General features: G+C 40.7%; 1 protein-coding gene across 4 annotated transcripts in view; it reads right to left on the reverse strand.

Moving 5' to 3' along the window:
* Positions 1-17,505, reverse strand: part of ARID1B (AT-rich interaction domain 1B) — a 343,106-nt gene that overhangs the window by 16,566 nt on the left and 309,035 nt on the right. For all 4 annotated transcript variants that reach the window (XM_074144442.1, XM_074144445.1, XM_074144443.1 and 1 more), the window contains 2 exons: positions 12,877-13,086; positions 9,268-9,472 (listed from right to left, as the gene is read on the reverse strand). In XM_074144442.1, coding sequence (XP_074000543.1) covers positions 9,268-9,472; positions 12,877-13,086 — 415 coding nt within the window. The remainder of the gene's footprint in view (positions 1-9,267; positions 9,473-12,876; positions 13,087-17,505) is intronic.

Consider the following 17,505-nt stretch of genomic DNA (forward strand, 5'->3'; position numbering starts at 1 on the left):
AACATGTATGTTTATAAGGCAAACTTCAGCCAGAAGCTTTTTGTCACAAATTTAAACTGGTATATTAATATAAATTCATAATTTCATTTACCACTAAAAGGCAGACATTTCCATGGTGAAACATGGCAAATGATTAGTGGCACACTGGAACTCTATGCCATCTTTGAGACAGCATGGCAAAAGATTGTATTTAAGAAATGCAAAAGGCCATCGGGGATAAGAAGAAAGCAATCACCAAAAGTAGAATTTGAACAGGAGGCTACAGCTAACACTGCTAATAAAATTGTAAAAATAGCAATGGACATCTTAACAAAATATAGTTAGAGTCATTGTAGAGCATATGTAACAAGACCAGGTCAGTTCTGCAAAGCATTTATTTCATCTGCAAAAACTTCTACGTTGAGATCTCAGAAAGCGATAGAGAACCTGCACTACTGCCCTCCTTAACCATGGTGAATTGCTGTATTCTAGATATGATGACAAGCGTAGAAAAGGGTGTATTGTTCTATTCTGATGAGACTGAGCAGTGATAAGATCATTAAATGAATAAATCATATAAGCTAATGATAAAATACATCCAGACCAGTCTTTTAAGGTAGATACTGAAGTTGTTATTTTCATGTGACTACTGAGGAGAAAACCCCCCAACCCCAAAGATCTGACGTAGTAGTTTTCTGGTTTAGAAGCTGGGAAGTGGGAATTTGTAAAAACGTCTAAGCCTTGGATCTGATTGGTCTTGCAGTAGAAATTCTACCCAAGGAGAATCTGTAGAATTCAAATATTTAGATGCAATTGGGGAAAAAAATTACCAACAGAAAAAATTCACAAGTCTAATAGACCCAAGAAGACATGGTTTTGGCTTGAGAGGTCCTTCTTTTTTATGAACTGTCACGTAAGCATTTTATAGTGCCTGACTATCTACGTTCAACAACCAATTAACAAAACTTTATAAATTACTGTTAGAGGGAAAACTGGAACAAGCAGTATGGGCTTTTCTTCTGTGTGTGAAGGTAGTTTATAATTGACTCAGAATCCTAGAACACTCATCATCTTGGCAGGCAGAGCTTGTTTTTAACTGAAGAACACCTTTTTTATATGTGTTTCATTTATATCTGTAACACATGTTCCACTATCTGGAGATCAGTCTCAGGAGCAAGTGCATATATAAAATCCACATTGTGTAGACCACATTGTTCTTGTCCTCAGCTTTCTGAAGCATGTTTGGATTATGCTCCCATAGTAATGAGGTTCAAAAAAAAGTTTTAAGAAAAGCTCTCTGATTTCATTAATACAGTAACAACAACATTTGCAACAACTAATGCTACAGTTGACTGAAGGCTTTAGTGCTATAATAAAACGAATCTATATGATAATAAAAAAAATCATCATGTTCATATATAACAAGCCCTTTGTATATATGACCCTGAGTGAGCCCGGATCATTCTTCTGCCCTTGGGCTTTCAATACAATTCTAGATTACTTCTAAAAAGTCTGAAAGCTTTTCTGAGTTAAACCACACATTGTCACATACCATCTTGTTATATTAGTAACATGTACGTAAACATCTTAGTGTAGCCATATACTTACTGTAAAACATATTGTCTAACCCTGTATATTTCTCTTATGGTGGGCTATCAAGAATCAATTAAGTTCTCCCATATCCTACCTGAGCAAGAACTTGATTCCTGTCTAAAGTAAACCTAAAGAAAACAACTAAAATATTTTTTCAGTATTTATGGGCTTCATTAATATAGAACTGTTATTATGAGTAACAGTGTGTTGTATATAATCTTCTTAGATAAGGAAAGGTATAAAAGCAAAAAAAGATACCCAGCTGACAAGCTACAAGTCAAATTTCTATCTGCTGGGTGGTGGCTACAGGGTTGGTTATTTTTCCCCTGCCTCTTTTTAAATGACTGCTTATAAACAGTTGAAAAAATGGAAGACAAATGCTATCTTGAGAAGTGCAAAGCTTCTGCTACTGCTTTGTTAATACACGTTGCTTTTGACCTCCATTGGGTCAGGGACACTTCTACAGAATAGGGACTGCAAGTGTTTCAATCTCTGGATTAGGTCATCAGCCACTAAGAAGAGCTCAGGAGTGAATATGAACTACAAGCAACTACAAAGGCAATTATTTCTATGTCACACACTCACAGGCCACTGAGTACTTCATCTATATTTTAGTAATAGCATCAATGTAAATAGCACATTCCTTCAGAAATAATAAGAGATGTTTGTAGTCTTAATAGTAACCTGTTGATAGAGCAGGTACAATTTTTTAAAACAATTTTTCAGTACCTTTGCCAAGTTTCAGCCAATCATCAGGAAGTCATCCTGATGGATACTTCCCTCAAGCTAACTTTGTTGTGGAAATTTTCAGCTGTAACTCTCCAGCTTTTTTTAAGAATATGCCTTTGAAAATATATGGTCCTCTTTTGTTGTCCCCAAAAGAGAAGTGTTTTTTTGTGAGTCTTCCAAGCCAAGTACATATTTGGTCACCTTTTTCACACACAGCACCAGTGGTACCTTCATTGTTTAAGAAGAGACTTGGCGGTAATGCTGGGGACATGCCTGTGACAGAGAAAGTACTCTTGCTGTTCCAGTCTTTATTCTGATTCGGTCAAATGAATTTGTGAAAAATACCTGTTTATATGTAGAGATTATTAGCTTGCTATACATTCCCTGCTTGGTTTTCTGAAGGTCCTGTTTGTCCTTATTTCAGGTTTGTACATATTTCTCACTGTAATTCAGCTCCTGGGTTGATCTGGCCAGTCTCGAATGTGGAGTTGAGCATGAGAAGCTATAACCAGGAAGCCACTGCACACAAGCTCTCATGGTTACAAATGGAGGTTGGCAAGCAAAGGCAAGGTAACTGGGTTTCTTAACAGAAAAGGAGAATAAAAGGAGAAAAGGACAATAGAAGGAGACTGACAAGGGGACTGGGAACCTGGAAAGGAGATATGGATGCTGCTGAGATCAGATTAGAATCTGAGAAGACTGAAGTTAGATGGACGTGGTGCTACACAACAGTGAACACCAAGAAAACCCAGAAAATGTACCTAATGAGAGTTAAAGTACAGGGAAAGAACCATAAGTAGCTGGATGAAGAGACAGAGAATTCAATACCGGTAAGAGTCCAATACTGGTCTTATGAGCGAAATTAAATTTTGCAAGAGGTTCTTAGATGTGTGTTCCTTTTCTCAGAGAGTCTGTTCAGAGATGCCATTTTCCAGCTGTGCAGAACATGCAGAGCAACAGATGAGATCATATAAAAGGCTATACATGCCAAAACTTAGAAAATTGGCACCCAGCATTAGCAGATACTTGTGTTGTAAATTTTTTGTTAGTCCATTTCCTCTTCTGTAGAATGGGAATCATACTAATTTCCCTCTCAGATGGGTATTGCAAAAACTGATTACTACTTTTTAAAGCCCTCAAATACAGTTGTAGTGAAGATAAGAAAAGCCAAGGAGTAAATTTATAATTCTCTGAGTCTGGTTGAAAACTGTGGCACAAGTAAGGGCTGTGTACTGAAAAGTGAGGATATCACAACATACTGAATAGCTCCTCCTTCACTGAGCACTGTTTATTCCATGCACTGAATGACATGGACTTTTCATGGAAAAAATTTCAGTGTTACTGCATAATTAAGAATGTATTGGACTGTATACGCACAAGGAAATATAATTAAGCTTGCAAAGATTTTATCTCACTTTTGGCATTTCCTAACCTTTGAGCACCTCACTTTGCATCAAAGCAATATACTTCAAACAGTTTTTTGGATATAGCATGTGCACACAGGTGCCTGCGTGCACACCCATTAAATGCAAACTAGTTATATGTTGTATGTTCTCTCACACATACATTTTACACACATTGCTGTTTGCAATGTTTTCTAGTCAAAGAATAGGAAAACAACCCTCTTCTCTGTAAGAAAGTACCACATTCATTTTTCATGTTTCACCTTAAATTTTACATTTCCTAAGATGCTCTCTGACATTTTTACATCTATCCTTGCAGGGTTTTTATTATAGTAGATGTTTAATTTTGATTGTGGACATCCTGAAATAGAAACTGTATCTTTTAAAGTGCTTTATAAGCTTTGGTATACAAAGAACTAAGAAGGAAGACAAACAACAATGTTCTTTTAGAATAGGTAATCTCTGCTTACATGATTCTGCAGCTGACTTGGGATGTCCAGGAAAAATCCTGTGTGTGCAGAGCTACTGAATTCTTCATCTCACATCCACATCTAAGCAACACTCATCTTTCAAGTGTCATAACAGATTTTTAAGAATATGCTTTTAACAATAGAAAATCCATCCAAAATGAAATAAATTGAACATCTTTGTCACTGAGAAGGTGAGGTCCTACTAACTCTGGTTCCACTATTCACTCAATGGCACGCATTATTCTCGGCAGCATGGAATTATAGCACCAGCATGGCTTTTTCCATGCAAAGCCTGCATGGCAGTAAGTACTGATTTCAGGAGAGACCCTTTACTTACCAGAACAGAAATATGCAGTTAAAAAAAAATAAAAAAAATCTTTCTCTTGCCAGCACTTTTTTCCCTTGAGGGAAAAAAAAAAAAAAAAAGAATGCAACCTCTTGAAACTCCATTAATATGAGGCCTGACATGCTCTCTAGGATATCCCTACCTTTTGCCAGAAGCTACAAATGTATACTCTAAAGTAAACAATGGAAAGGTTACTGAAGGTTAAGTACATTCACATACTTCAGAGCGAACAGCCAGCCGCCACGCTGGGAAGATAATTTACACAGCACGAACCCAGTGCCCCAGTTAGGCTGGGCTGGGGGCCGCTGGCTGCAGTGGGACCCCCCCGGGTGGGTGCGGGTACAAGCGTGGGGACACCTCTGTCTGTCCCCCCACATCCACCCCTCCTGACCCCTTGCCCATCCATCTTCCGTGGGGATTCCCTGGCTGGCCTCATGACACGCTCCATGACATCACCTGCCTGCTAATAATAGCACTTCAGTCAGCCACCCGCCAGCAGAGACGGATGGGTTTGGTTACAGACGCACTCATTGAATGGCTGTGTCGTGTGGTGTTGTGTCGCGTCGTGTGTTCCCCCCCCCCCCGCCATCCCCCTCCCCAAGTCTCGTTTCTCTGCTGCCAAGGAAACGCAGGGAACACGCTCTTGGCGCGCTCTGCTCCCTCTTTCCAGCACTGGCGCACAATTTTCCGGGTTTGCTGTAATGAAATCTCCGCTGACATCAGGGCCAGCTGCTGAGTGTTACTCAGGAGCATCCTCAGCTGTAGCACTGTGGCCATCCTGTTCATTCGGTGGAGGGCAAACCCCTCCGTCTGTAATTTTGAGAGTCTTCTATACAGAACTACACACTGCAGCTAAGAGTGCGCAGTGCCAGAATACAGCAATGGAAAATAACTCCTTCACGTTGATGCTTTTTTGAAATTTGTTCTCCGGCACCCATTAGTGGTTAGCGTAATGGCCCCCAGAATTCTTTTCAGTTTAGAACTTGCCACAGAATTTGCGCATATTTTCGTCAAAACTATCAAATACACATGACAGGAAGAGTATTTTCTCTTTGCACCCACTTCTGGGTCCTGAGCAGATGCTTAACAAAGACCTACAATTCTTCTCTCTCTATAAGGGGTTTTCTATACAGCAAAAGTGGTCAACAGTTGACATGGACCTTGGCACGGAGTCAACAATCAGGACATAAGGCCAAGAGGGGTCCTCAAATAGCTAGCCTGTCATTAGGCATCTGCTGCTGGTCTTCACTGCTGACGGCATTATCTGTCTGAGACAGATTTAAGCTGTGATATACAAAGGCCTCAGCCCACCACAAGCATGTCTCCAACTCGCAGAGTCTCAGAGCAGTGGAAGCCACTCCGCAATGCATTCAGGCCCCCACCTCTCCCTGAGAGTTTTATGAAAGAACAGAAGAGGCTCTGACAGTAGTATGAAGCCAGAACATTTATTAAAATAGGCAGGTAATCCTATCCCTAACACCCTGGCTACTGTGCAAACCTCTGCTGAACAAAGCCAACCAGCCTGTCATTTTGCTGCTCTACCCTCAATCCTTTCTTCAACTTTTTATAATTGCTGACACTATCCTGAATTGTACTGTACACTGCACTAAATTATTCACTCCTTTACATACCATTTACCTTATCAATGACGTCGTAAGAAACAGAAGTGATGGGAGAATCCCAGATACAGTGCTAGAAGCAAATGGACTAACCCATGGACCCAGACCACTTCCTTGCAGTCCCATAAATTTGACTTACACATTGCATCCTTTCCCTGACTGGGTTCGTCGAGGGGAATCTCATCTCTATGGCTGTTGCACTGTTTCCTCGTGTTCCCTCTATGCTTACGTTCTAAAGGTCATCTGTGAAGCAGTCACATAATCACCCCTTGGATGCAGGACACCTGCAACAGCTGATTTGCTCTGAACTGCCTGTCAGCTACCTGGGAACTACATCTACATAGGAACTGAATTCTTCTCTGTAGCAAGAAGGCTGACAGTCCCTGTATATTCTTATATATATTCCCTATATATTCTCATGAGCAATTGAAATATTTAGTTTTAAAAGTTTTATGAAGATGAGCTGATTTTTAAACTCTCACAACCCTGATTTCATAGCATCAGCTGGTTAGAATTGAACAAAATACAACGTCCTCCCCTCTGAGACAGGTCCCCCTGCTTTTTTAATCAAAATTAACTTCAGCCCTAATACTGTAACTAGCTCTCTGCAAATGGATTTGGCTTCAAAGTGGCTCTGCCTGCGCTGAGCTAACGGTGCAACAGAGGCTAATGGTGAAAGCAAGGACCTTTGGAGGGTACCGTTTCTTGTACTGGGCTCCTGCTCCCTCTGAATGCCAAAGAGAACAGATTATCTAAAGTACATCTACAACTCTACTTCTTTTGTGCAGTTAAAATGTTAATGTTGCTATATACTAAAGGAAAAGGAGCAAGAAAAAAAGCTGACTATTAAAGAGAACAGGCTTGCACTCTCTGCAGCATCTATACCTCAGCGGGATTTCATGTACTAAAGCTGATACACACTGGGAAAGCCTTTCTCCGTACAGAAGTGCAGTCCATTCAGTGACACGAGCTCTTTTCTCGCCAACAAAACAAACCTTGAGATCTTTGCTTGCTTCCCCCTCTTCTAGTCTCTATGTCCTGCTGTGTTTTTATTTTAGAAAAATAGTTTCAGTTCTGCTCACAGACAGCTTGCTTGAATGTTATGATAAATTTAAACTTGGACTTTGCAATTTTCATCTGTAGCGTCATGATGCAAAAGGACCCTGTAATTATATCTATATATAATGTTATATCTGACATTTCTATTCCTTTTTTCAAGTTTACGTATTTAAATAACGATTCTTCATCTCAAAATTCAGCCAATTTATGGTGAGCATCCCCAAACCAACTACTGAGAGCCATGTTGGAGGGAGAGGCGTAAGGGAGGAGAGAGCAAAGCAAAATACTCTCATTTTTGGTACTGCAGTTCAGTTTTGAAACAGATGAATTTCCTCATCACTCTCCTTATGAAGTCTAAAATTTTCAGCTCCCTTTACCAGCCTTCTCAGGAGGTTACAATCACATCCAACATATTTTATTTTTTGTATGGTGCACGTTCAGGACGCTCTATACTCATTTCAGACACATACACATTTGGACTATAGGATTCACATTTAGTAGCAAGTATTTTTCCCCCCATCTTCTAAATTTGCCTTGCAAAGTAACCTAGTTATCTTCTCTATTGAATAATTAGCATTGAGGTACCTGATAATCCTAGGTGTTAACAAGGTGGAGGAAGTATTTAAGGTATTACACAAAGAGATATACCTAGAAAGATTTTGACTAAATGCTCCCCAAAATCCTTACACTAAATGCACCAGGCTGAAAAAGACTTAAGCCTTATCACCTTTATCTTTTCCTGTACTGACAAAGCGCTATCATAACAAATGATCTTGTTAAAGCTAGAACTGTATTATATGATTATAAAGGTCTTTGCAATTTTCTGGTATCCACAATAGGAATTCTCAAACTGGAGCCGTGCAGCCTGCAAACTGCCTGGAGAGCTTGCTGGGTCCCTGACTCGCCACTTCCCATTTTCAACCAGTGAACTGCCACTAACAGAAATTCAGGTATTTAATACTTTCCTAATACTGCTTTCTAATGCAGGAAACTGCTGTAAACATTCCAGGAATTATATTCTCTTGGCAATATAAGAAGGTGGCCTGCCTAACAGTAATTGTGAAGGTAGGTATCGATGTAATTATTTTGTTGGTCAGAAAAGCCTGATAGCCAGCAAATCCAAGGAAATATTTCCTCTTCCATGGGTAGTCCAGAAGTCAACATCATAGACTAATACTTACTATACCTTTTCCTATGTACTTAAAATGTTACAACTGAAGAATTTTCCTGCCTTGAATATCACTCATGACTATCCAATCTTGAGAGTCTTAAGGTGAATTAGTTTAGAAAGAAAACCGTGTGGTTTCAAACACCACACTGTACATGCAAAAAGAACAGCCAAAATCAAGCATTTCCGGTTCCAGTTTTTCAGACGAGAAGACAAAGACAGTGATGCTAACGACTTATCTGACACACAGGATTAGCCACAAAAGAACAGAGAGTGTGCCTCCAAACTACCGAGGTCTGGCAGTGGGGATACACCATACTCTCAACTCTCCATCTGCCACACGTTCAACATGAGCTGTATCAGAGCAACCACCTGAGACCCACCGATCAGCCCAGCATCTGCCATCCTGACTCCAACTGAAGCTTTACTGACCAACAGTTGTGTTGAAAATGCAGTTTCAGAGTCAGAGCAAGGAAAGCGCAAGCACCAGAATCTGCTCTTTAGACAAACGGACACTCCTTTTAGTACTAGCCTTTTTTAGTCCTTTTTATACTGGCTGCCTCGTGTCTTACAGAGCAAGCACATCTGTGCAGAATGCTATTCTTTTTATGACGCCAGAGTAACTCTGAATATTAAGGGTGTGCTGGCACACACGTCTTTATATGTTAGGGTGAGCAGTGACAAACTAGACACATGACTGCGGATGGCCCTTCAGAGTTAAATCTGACTTGACTCAGGAGCTAGCTCCCAGTTTGAAAACAAGAGGCCAACAACGTATTTATCTTTATTGGTTGTCCAGCGTTAGCACGACATGCTTCTAAAATAGATAAAATGCAACACACCGAGTATCTTTCGCGTTCAAAAAATGGTTGTGTAAGAGGCTGCAGTTTTTTTGACTCACCAGGAGATGGCGGCTGAATCTTAGGTTGTTTCTTAGTATCTCCAGTGCTGAAGACTTCTGGAGGGGGCTCCTCCCCTCGCTCAATCTTGCACTCGAAGGCAAACAGGTACTGAATGTATTGTTTTTTCAGGGAGCTGGCTGCGCTGCTTGAAGTGCCAACGTTCAAGGTGGTTGCCAGCTCACGCCACTTCTTGTTTTTATTAACCTAGCAACATAAATGGCAGAATCATTGGTTTGCAGCAAAGTGGTTTGTTTAAGTCAGGAGACAAAAAAGGGGGGGAAAGAAAAAAAAGCAAAAAAAAAAGCACTCAACGTCTTGGCTTACTTTTTTTTTTTATTTTCCTCTTTTAACTAATGCTTATTACTCCCACACGCAGTAATGCATAGACAGCATTTACAGTTATAAAACCATTAAGGAACCTGCTGATAGCTACATAAAAAGCTTTGCTTGTGGAGAGTCTTCTGCATGGTGCATCTTTTAAATGCCTTGCACTCTTCCAGGGCCTACGCTCTTCAGTTAGCAATCCATCTCTGAGCAAATGCACGCTCATTCTCCCTCTCTCCGACTCCCACCCACACCCACCCCATTCTAATTAAAAAGCAGCTTCTAAAAACGAATTTAGAAAGCAATAACAGCGTTATTCTGCAATTTAAGTGTTTGAGCATTGATACGAAAAATAAATTTTTCTCCAAAATAGCCACCAGCTGTCAAACAGTTCAGCTTATAATTCCTGGTCAAGTCCTTTCACTTTAGGGCATCTTGCAGGGATGGATCAATGATCCTTTGGTGAGATGAGAGGCAGAGTGAAGTGAGGCCCCTTAATTAATTAAGGCAGACTTCAAACACACAGGGCTAGTCCAGCAATGCTCTGTATTACAGCGCTGACTGCACAACTCCGCTGCGAGTCTTGTTTGCAGTGCAAGGCTGAGAATATTGAAAGACTGGTCATGAGTTCCTCAAACACAGCTGATCTGTAATAACAGTGAAGTTCATTTGTCACCCCGGATGATGCCACCGGCTCGCTCAGCTGTACCACTCAGAGCAGCCAGTATTTTTGCTGTAGTACCTGATGCCCCAGAGTTCATTCAAGCCCTCGTGCAATGGCTAGGCATGACCCAAGGAGGGGAGGCAGCGCTGAAATAAATGGGCTTTAAATGTCTGAGCATCTCAGCTTTTTTGGGGGGAAGAATCCTGATTCTTGCGTGTGATGATGACTGCAACTTGCCCTGAGGCCTGAGGTTTTAATGACTCCAACTTTACCTGTTGGACAACCCACAAAGGTTGTCATTAGTCATACTGTTCCTAAGCCTGCGTGCCAGCAAAGGAAACATTTCTTAGGTTTCTCTGTGTGTTTAGTCATCAAAGACTTTTTGGGGATACATTGACAGCAAGGAGGTTGGCATGGCTATGCAAAGTGGTTTTATTTCTCTGGTACATCCTGCAAGAGCCCAGGAGTTAAAGGAGACAAGATTTTCATAAACTGCCCCTGTTGAGGCTTGAAAGCCAGTTACACAGCCCTTTGTGCCTACTGACTTACAGTCAGTGGTGTCTAATGAACACATTGCATAATGCAAACAGAAACATCATGCCTAAATGCCCAGTATATTGGCATTTAAAAGAAGACTGCCAACAGCTGGTCTGTTCATGTTGGGACCCCATCAATTGCATCTAGTCAGAGAATGTGAACTGCTGCTGCACAGCTCCACTCCCCGTCGCTCTCTGGGCAGAACCATGAGATGTGGAGTGCAGCAGTTGGAGCAGCAGCTTTTTAGGAGAGCATCACACAGATACACTTAAATAAACCTCAGCAAGTAAAGCTCTGCAGCTCGCAGTAGCCTCAAACAGATAAATATGGTGATCATTCATGTGGGCACAACGGCAAACCCAGGAGCCTTTATTTTCAGTGTCAGTTTTTACCAGTACTGAAGCACGCACACTTGTAACTCAAGCTCTTTCAAAAATCAGTCTAAGTGAACAGCATCTATGCTTTGGCAATGCATAATGTCTGTCACTGCGAATCAACACCAAGTGTCCCAAAATAAAATACATTTCCATAATAAGCAAACATGAATGACTCTCTAGAATATCCCATCTGCCCCCCATCTTGCTTAATTTTTGATGCTAAGAGTCACAGTACGGGCACAATCACGCTGTATGAGGCAGAGCAGCTGCATGATACGATTTACCTGTAATAAAGTTTCTGAGCTAAAAGTAATCAAATCTTTATGATGCTGGGGGGCATGAGCTGATCACTAAAAACGTCAGGATAACATCTCTTACCCATATACAGCGTTTAACAACTGGCAAGGTGAACTATATTAGGTTTCTCTGCCTTCCTTTAATAACAGAAATAGCTAAAATCTCTGGACTTGAAGGGCCAATGACCTAATTCAGGAGTCAAATCCCATGTTGTGAGGTGTACTATTCAAAACAGCATTGAAAATTGTACTAATTGTTGTTGGACATTTCTTTCTTGAACCAACCGCATAGATTATTAAAAGATGTTCTCTTTCTGAGGATCTAATTTGTTTGCCATATTTTTGAGTTCAGGTTTTGTAATTAGTGTAAAATTGTATCTATTTAAATATTAAATATTAGCTATTTTATATTAAATATTGCATATACATATTTATTTACATAGCTATGTTTAAGACCTCATCTTGCAAAGCACTGAAAATTCGTGAACGTTCTTAATTCCACAGAAATTATGGGTCTCAGCACTTCACAGCAGCTTATAGCACCTAGCCAGAGCGATCCCCTAGATGGATGCAAGGAATGCTTTGTAAAAGCATCAGGCAAGGACAAATGACTTTTAATACCAAATCTAAGGCTTTGAATGCTGACCATTTTCTCCTGTTTTCCCTTTCGATGGTGCTAGACAATGAAACATTCAGTTTTGCTCTGTGGAGGTCAGTGTTAGAACTCACAAGTAATTTCCAAACGTCTCTGCAAAACTTCCAGATAACTGGTGAGAACACAAACCAAAGCCTCCCTTCTCCCATCTGTGACTTTTTTATTCTCAGCTCTTCTTGCTTTCATTTTCCTTGATCTCAATTGAGTGATTCACCTTTTCCTTGTAACCATTACGTTTGTAAGGCAACCCAAAACATCTTGTAAGCATTTTCCAAGCACAGGGGAAGCACAGTCCATTTCTATTAAACAAGGTAACCGCACAGAGACACTCAGAGATCAAATGTTTGGGACAAAGGACTGTGTTTCAAGAATGTATCTGCCACATATGGAGAGAGCCAGAGAAGAGGAGATCCTGGAGAAATCTCCTTTTCCTTTCCGCTCTATCACGTGTTTCTTACTCATAACTTTGATCCAATGGCCTTTTCCTCTTTTCTTCCACTTAGTGGCATTACTGGATTTGCGTGAACAGGTAACAATTTCACCTGTCTATAGCAACGGTCAATTTTGTTTCAAACTAAAGTTTTATGGCAATTATGCAGCCCAAAATGAACTCTAGACAAGTATTAAAGGAAGAAACGCTATTTTCTTCAAAAATGTTGTCAATGCTGACAATGTAATGGTGTAACCAGCGGGAAACACTCTAGAAAAAAATGCGTATCGCCTTTTCAGAAAATTCACTTTCAAGCGCTTCTCACCTGTGCCAAACCTCCGATCTCTTTGACGCAGACATAGAGCCTGAACAGGTCCAGGGGCTTCTTGCCCACAGCAGGCAGACTGGCCACAGGCGTGCCCCTCTCCTCCATGAACGTCAGGTACCGATCTACCCACATCTTGCGCTCCGGCTCGTTTCCCAGTTCATAGACTTTTGTGATCTTCTCTCCAGTTGTGGTAGAGGAACTTGATTTCTAAATCACAAGAAGAAAAAAAAAGAGTTGGGGGAAGGGTGGGAGGGGGAGGGAAAAGAAAGTAAGAAACTCACAACATTGAAAAAGAGAAGATGTCAAACAAACTAAAGCTATCACACAACAGTCAGGAATGAAGGCTACTAGTTCAGGCACAAACAGTACATTCTGTCCATATACGGAAAATTCAGCTTTTTAAATAAAGGGCCCAAACTCCCCATTTGCATAGTTCTTTCACTGATCTGAACTTTGGATCCCAGAAGGCAAGTTTCTGATGTTGCCTCATGTCATTTTAAGAAGAGGTAGCTCTCGCATAGTGCTTCTCATCCACTTATCTCAAGTGCTTTGCAAGCAATAGTTTGGGTAAAATTAAAAAGTTTGTCCCACACAAGTTTACATAATCCTAAAAACAATCCAAAACAACTCTCTCCCTTTTGCCCCCCAAAAGGGGCTAGAAAACCTGAAAGCGTTCCTCCAGAACAGAAGTTGCACAAACGTAGCCTAAGGCGTGAATTGTGGCAAACTAGTACAGCGAGGAGCAGAACTGCTCTCTTTAGAGTCCCAAATGATTATGTTTTACTACCTCTTCACACCACCACGGGCGAAAAGGCAAGATGAGCCAGAGTGCCTACAGTACAAGGAGACTGGTGGCAATACTCTTCCTGAACTGCCCATTAGCTGCCTGAGTCAATAATGCTTATGAACAGCTACTGCTCTCCTGCCTTGAAAGAGGACAGAGATAGCCATCTTGCATGTCCTGCCTTGCAAAGAGGTCGTGTATTATGACCTGGGGAAAACCAGGGATGCGCAGCCATCAGAGCTGAACCACCACCAGGAAAAGCCAAAGAGGCAGAAAGAGCCGAATTCTTTCTCATGTGGCAGAAGGGCAGGAGTGAACCCGTTTTCCTGCTGCTATTTGGGCTTTACAGCTAATGAAGGCTCATGTTATCTTGATGCCCTTTTCTTCTCTACGTGGTGATGGCAGAAATCACTGAGGCTGCTACACTATAACTTCTCATCGTATCTTTTCTGCACAATATAACCCTGTGAGCTGGGCTCTGTGCCATATACGGATGGACTATACCCTGTCTGAGCTGCCCCTGATCTCACAGCAGAGGGGCTGCTGATACTGCAGGGAGACCCTCCTGCTTCCAGAAGGTGAAGTGATTTGCTCAGCGGTAGAGGACAGGAGTGGTTCAGCATTAAACACAAGAGAAAAAGATTGATATAAAGTTTTGGGAAAGGAGCCAAATATATGAAGGGAAACATATCCTTTATGTCTGTATAGTAAAATCCTAAACTTGGTTGTTGATTGCAGTAGACACTTCGTTAGACTCATCTAGTCAATCACTCTTTCCCTCCTTTGCCTTTTCCTTACTTTGAACAGTAGACAGCACTATTCTGAACTAAACAGAAACTTATTTCTAGTTGAACGTCTCTAAACAAGACCCTACCCGTACCTGACGGATGCTGCAGAACCACCCACTTTGTCCATGTCCCCACATAGCGCTGGTGAGGACTGGCACTTAACACCACGAAAGATGCAGTGGGGCAGCATCCAACTGCCAATGATTTTAAAAGCATTGCCACCATTCATCTTGCATGTTAGCCTGGAAAATATGACAGGCTCTGTATCTCCTTCCAGACATTAGCTGAAACTTGGCAACGCTGGAGGAGAGCCAGGAGAAAAGAGATGTGAAGCCAAGGGGGGTGACCCAGCAGTTCCATGAGCCATTGCTGTTCTTTCCAGTGAATGGAGATTCATTTTAATTAAATAAATAGCCTCCTGTAAAGTTTTCTGCCTTGCTTCCTGATACTGTAACTGCTTCGCAGTAGTCCTTCCTACAGACAGATATCATTACTTTTCTTACTTAGAAATGAGGTGCACTCCTGAACTTACATGAGCCAGATTCAGTTGTGTTACAACTCCTGCTGAAGTCAGAGTCAAGGCTGAATTTGTTTAACTAATACTAAGTGGCTGGCAGGAAAGTACTTTGACATGAGTCCTGCAGATGATGCAATGAAAGCACAGACTGATTCTGTAATGGCAACCAGTTTACTCCAAGCCTCACTTGCTACTTATCTGGGTGTTTAAGAAAATCTGTTTAACTCTTTTCAACAAATAGACTTTATGAAAGATTTTTTTTTGGCGGTGGGTGGAAAGAATCAAGTCGTGTTGCTACTAATTTGATTTTGTAGTGAGAACATATGATCACATAGGCTTGAACAGCTGAATAAACTGGAGCTACCCCACTACCAACTGCAGTAAGAGCAAAGTTACTCTGCTGCTCACCAGCATTAATTTTAAACCGACACTTATGATGCCATGGAACTCTAATAAAAATGAAGGTGGGAAATTTCAGCTTTTACCCAGCACATTTTGTATGTGCTTATATTCTAACATATGAGGCAACAAAATAGTTTCAATTTCACTTTTATGGTAGTTCACGATTAAGAATGTTCAGATTTACCAGTTTTATGTTTTCATTTTTATATAGTAAGATTCTCTTTTTCAAATCAGATTCAGAGCAGAATGGAAACCATTTAAGAATTTTTCATTCTGGGTTTTTCTACTGTGTTTCAAATGATGCTGCTTTTCAGCAGTGTGGCAGCAGGCTCTAAAATGACAGTATAATCTGAAAACTTTTCACAGCTTACAGAAGGTAAGAAGTGTTTCTTACTGTGTGAGCTTTCAGGTTGTCACGCTTTGTAAAATGGGTGCAATTTTCTTCTAAAATGAAATGTTAACTTTAGAAGAATGCACTGGAGAGGAGAATGCTATTCCTCAAGAGTAAAGATCTTTTTCCTCTTCCCTATTTTTACAAATGTAAACATATAAAAATGACAGATGTGTGCAAGCTAGTCTACACACAAACAAACTTCAGTTCCACATGGGCAGGTTCTGCTGGAAACCTAAATTTGCCTATAGGTAAATATTAACCCTCAGAAAATAAGGGCTTATTACAAAATGATCCCATTAGCAGATTGCTAACTGAGCTTTCCTTCTGTTAAGTTTCTTGGTAATTTTGGTGATAAAAGAATGCTTTTATCACCCGTAGCACATACCTTTACTGATTCAGTTGTATCCTATTCTGCCCTCAATCCCCATCACTCTTCTACATGATATGACTCGCCATGTTTAAATGGGTGATTTAAAAGAAGACATATCTAAATATATGAATACCAAAGCCAATTCTCATATTAAATTTGTCAATCCCCATACTTCATTTTCAATACACCTACCACCCATTAAAACTGTATTATATACAGACTCTTGTATGGTGAGTCTGCAGAATCCTTCAGAGCAACACAAATTTCTGTAGGAGTTCTTTCCCATTAAGGCAGTGGGTAGTTGTTTCTGTACATACCTCTAAGCATCTGTATTTATAGAACTATCTACCGTTCACTTCTCCCACTTCAATAATGCATTTGCTAATATTACATTTATTACATAGACCTATTTTACTACAGAATAGAGTGTGCACACACAGGCAGCAAAACCTGCCAAAGTCCAGTCTCTGGCAGAGGCTTTCACAGGACACAACCCTTTGTCAAGATTTCACCCTGAAGGACTCTGCAGACCCCTCACAGCTAGTAGTATGGAGATACAGCACTATTCAAGTGTACTCACTGTCATATTCATGTGTACCTATGGACAGTGAACAGCATTTTATGGGGTTTTCATATCCTACTGTTTTATTTATGTTGTAGGGACCCTGCATAGTTCACACTCACGCTTGCAAATTCTCTTTTAAAGAATTTTAAAGCCTCCTTGCCACTGTCAGGGATGCACCCTAAGGGCAAGATTAGCATAGCAGAAGTGTTCTTTTACTTATGTACCCGAAGAGCCCTCAAAACATAACGTTCAACAACTCTTTCTCCACATTTTCTCATGCCTCACTTCCATATAAAACTGCTGAAAGAGAGGATCCACTTAGTAGGATCACAGGGATACTGTGAAGTGGATCGCAGACCATTCGCCCTTGCTTTTATCTTCTGCTAGAATGGACAAGCTTTAGCACATGAAGCAGCTTTGGGATTTAATGAACAAATTCAGGCTGGTTTCAAGTGTAATGAAACGCCTGCAATCAATCGTTCCAGTCTATGCCAGGCTGCAGTTGAGGTCAATGAAGTTACCCAACACAATGGCCTTCATAGGTAAAAAGCAATCAGCTAATTTCTAGCACTTATCTTTCTATCGTTCCACAGCACTGTATTTATCCATATCTGTGTACCAAGAAGCTAACTGAAGCTAAAGATGCAGCAGCATTTGGACAGAAGGGCATTCAGAAGAAACTGAAAACAGAAACTACCTCCATTTATTTTTCCCAACGCTACACTTGGTCATATTTACATGGAAAAAACTCCACGTGTGTTCACAGTGACGCTAGGATTTGCTACGCAGTTTATGCAATGAGCTCA

This window comes from Numenius arquata, chromosome 2, assembly GCF_964106895.1.
Source record: "Numenius arquata chromosome 2, bNumArq3.hap1.1, whole genome shotgun sequence".
Classification (NCBI taxonomy): Eukaryota; Metazoa; Chordata; class Aves; order Charadriiformes; family Scolopacidae; genus Numenius; species Numenius arquata.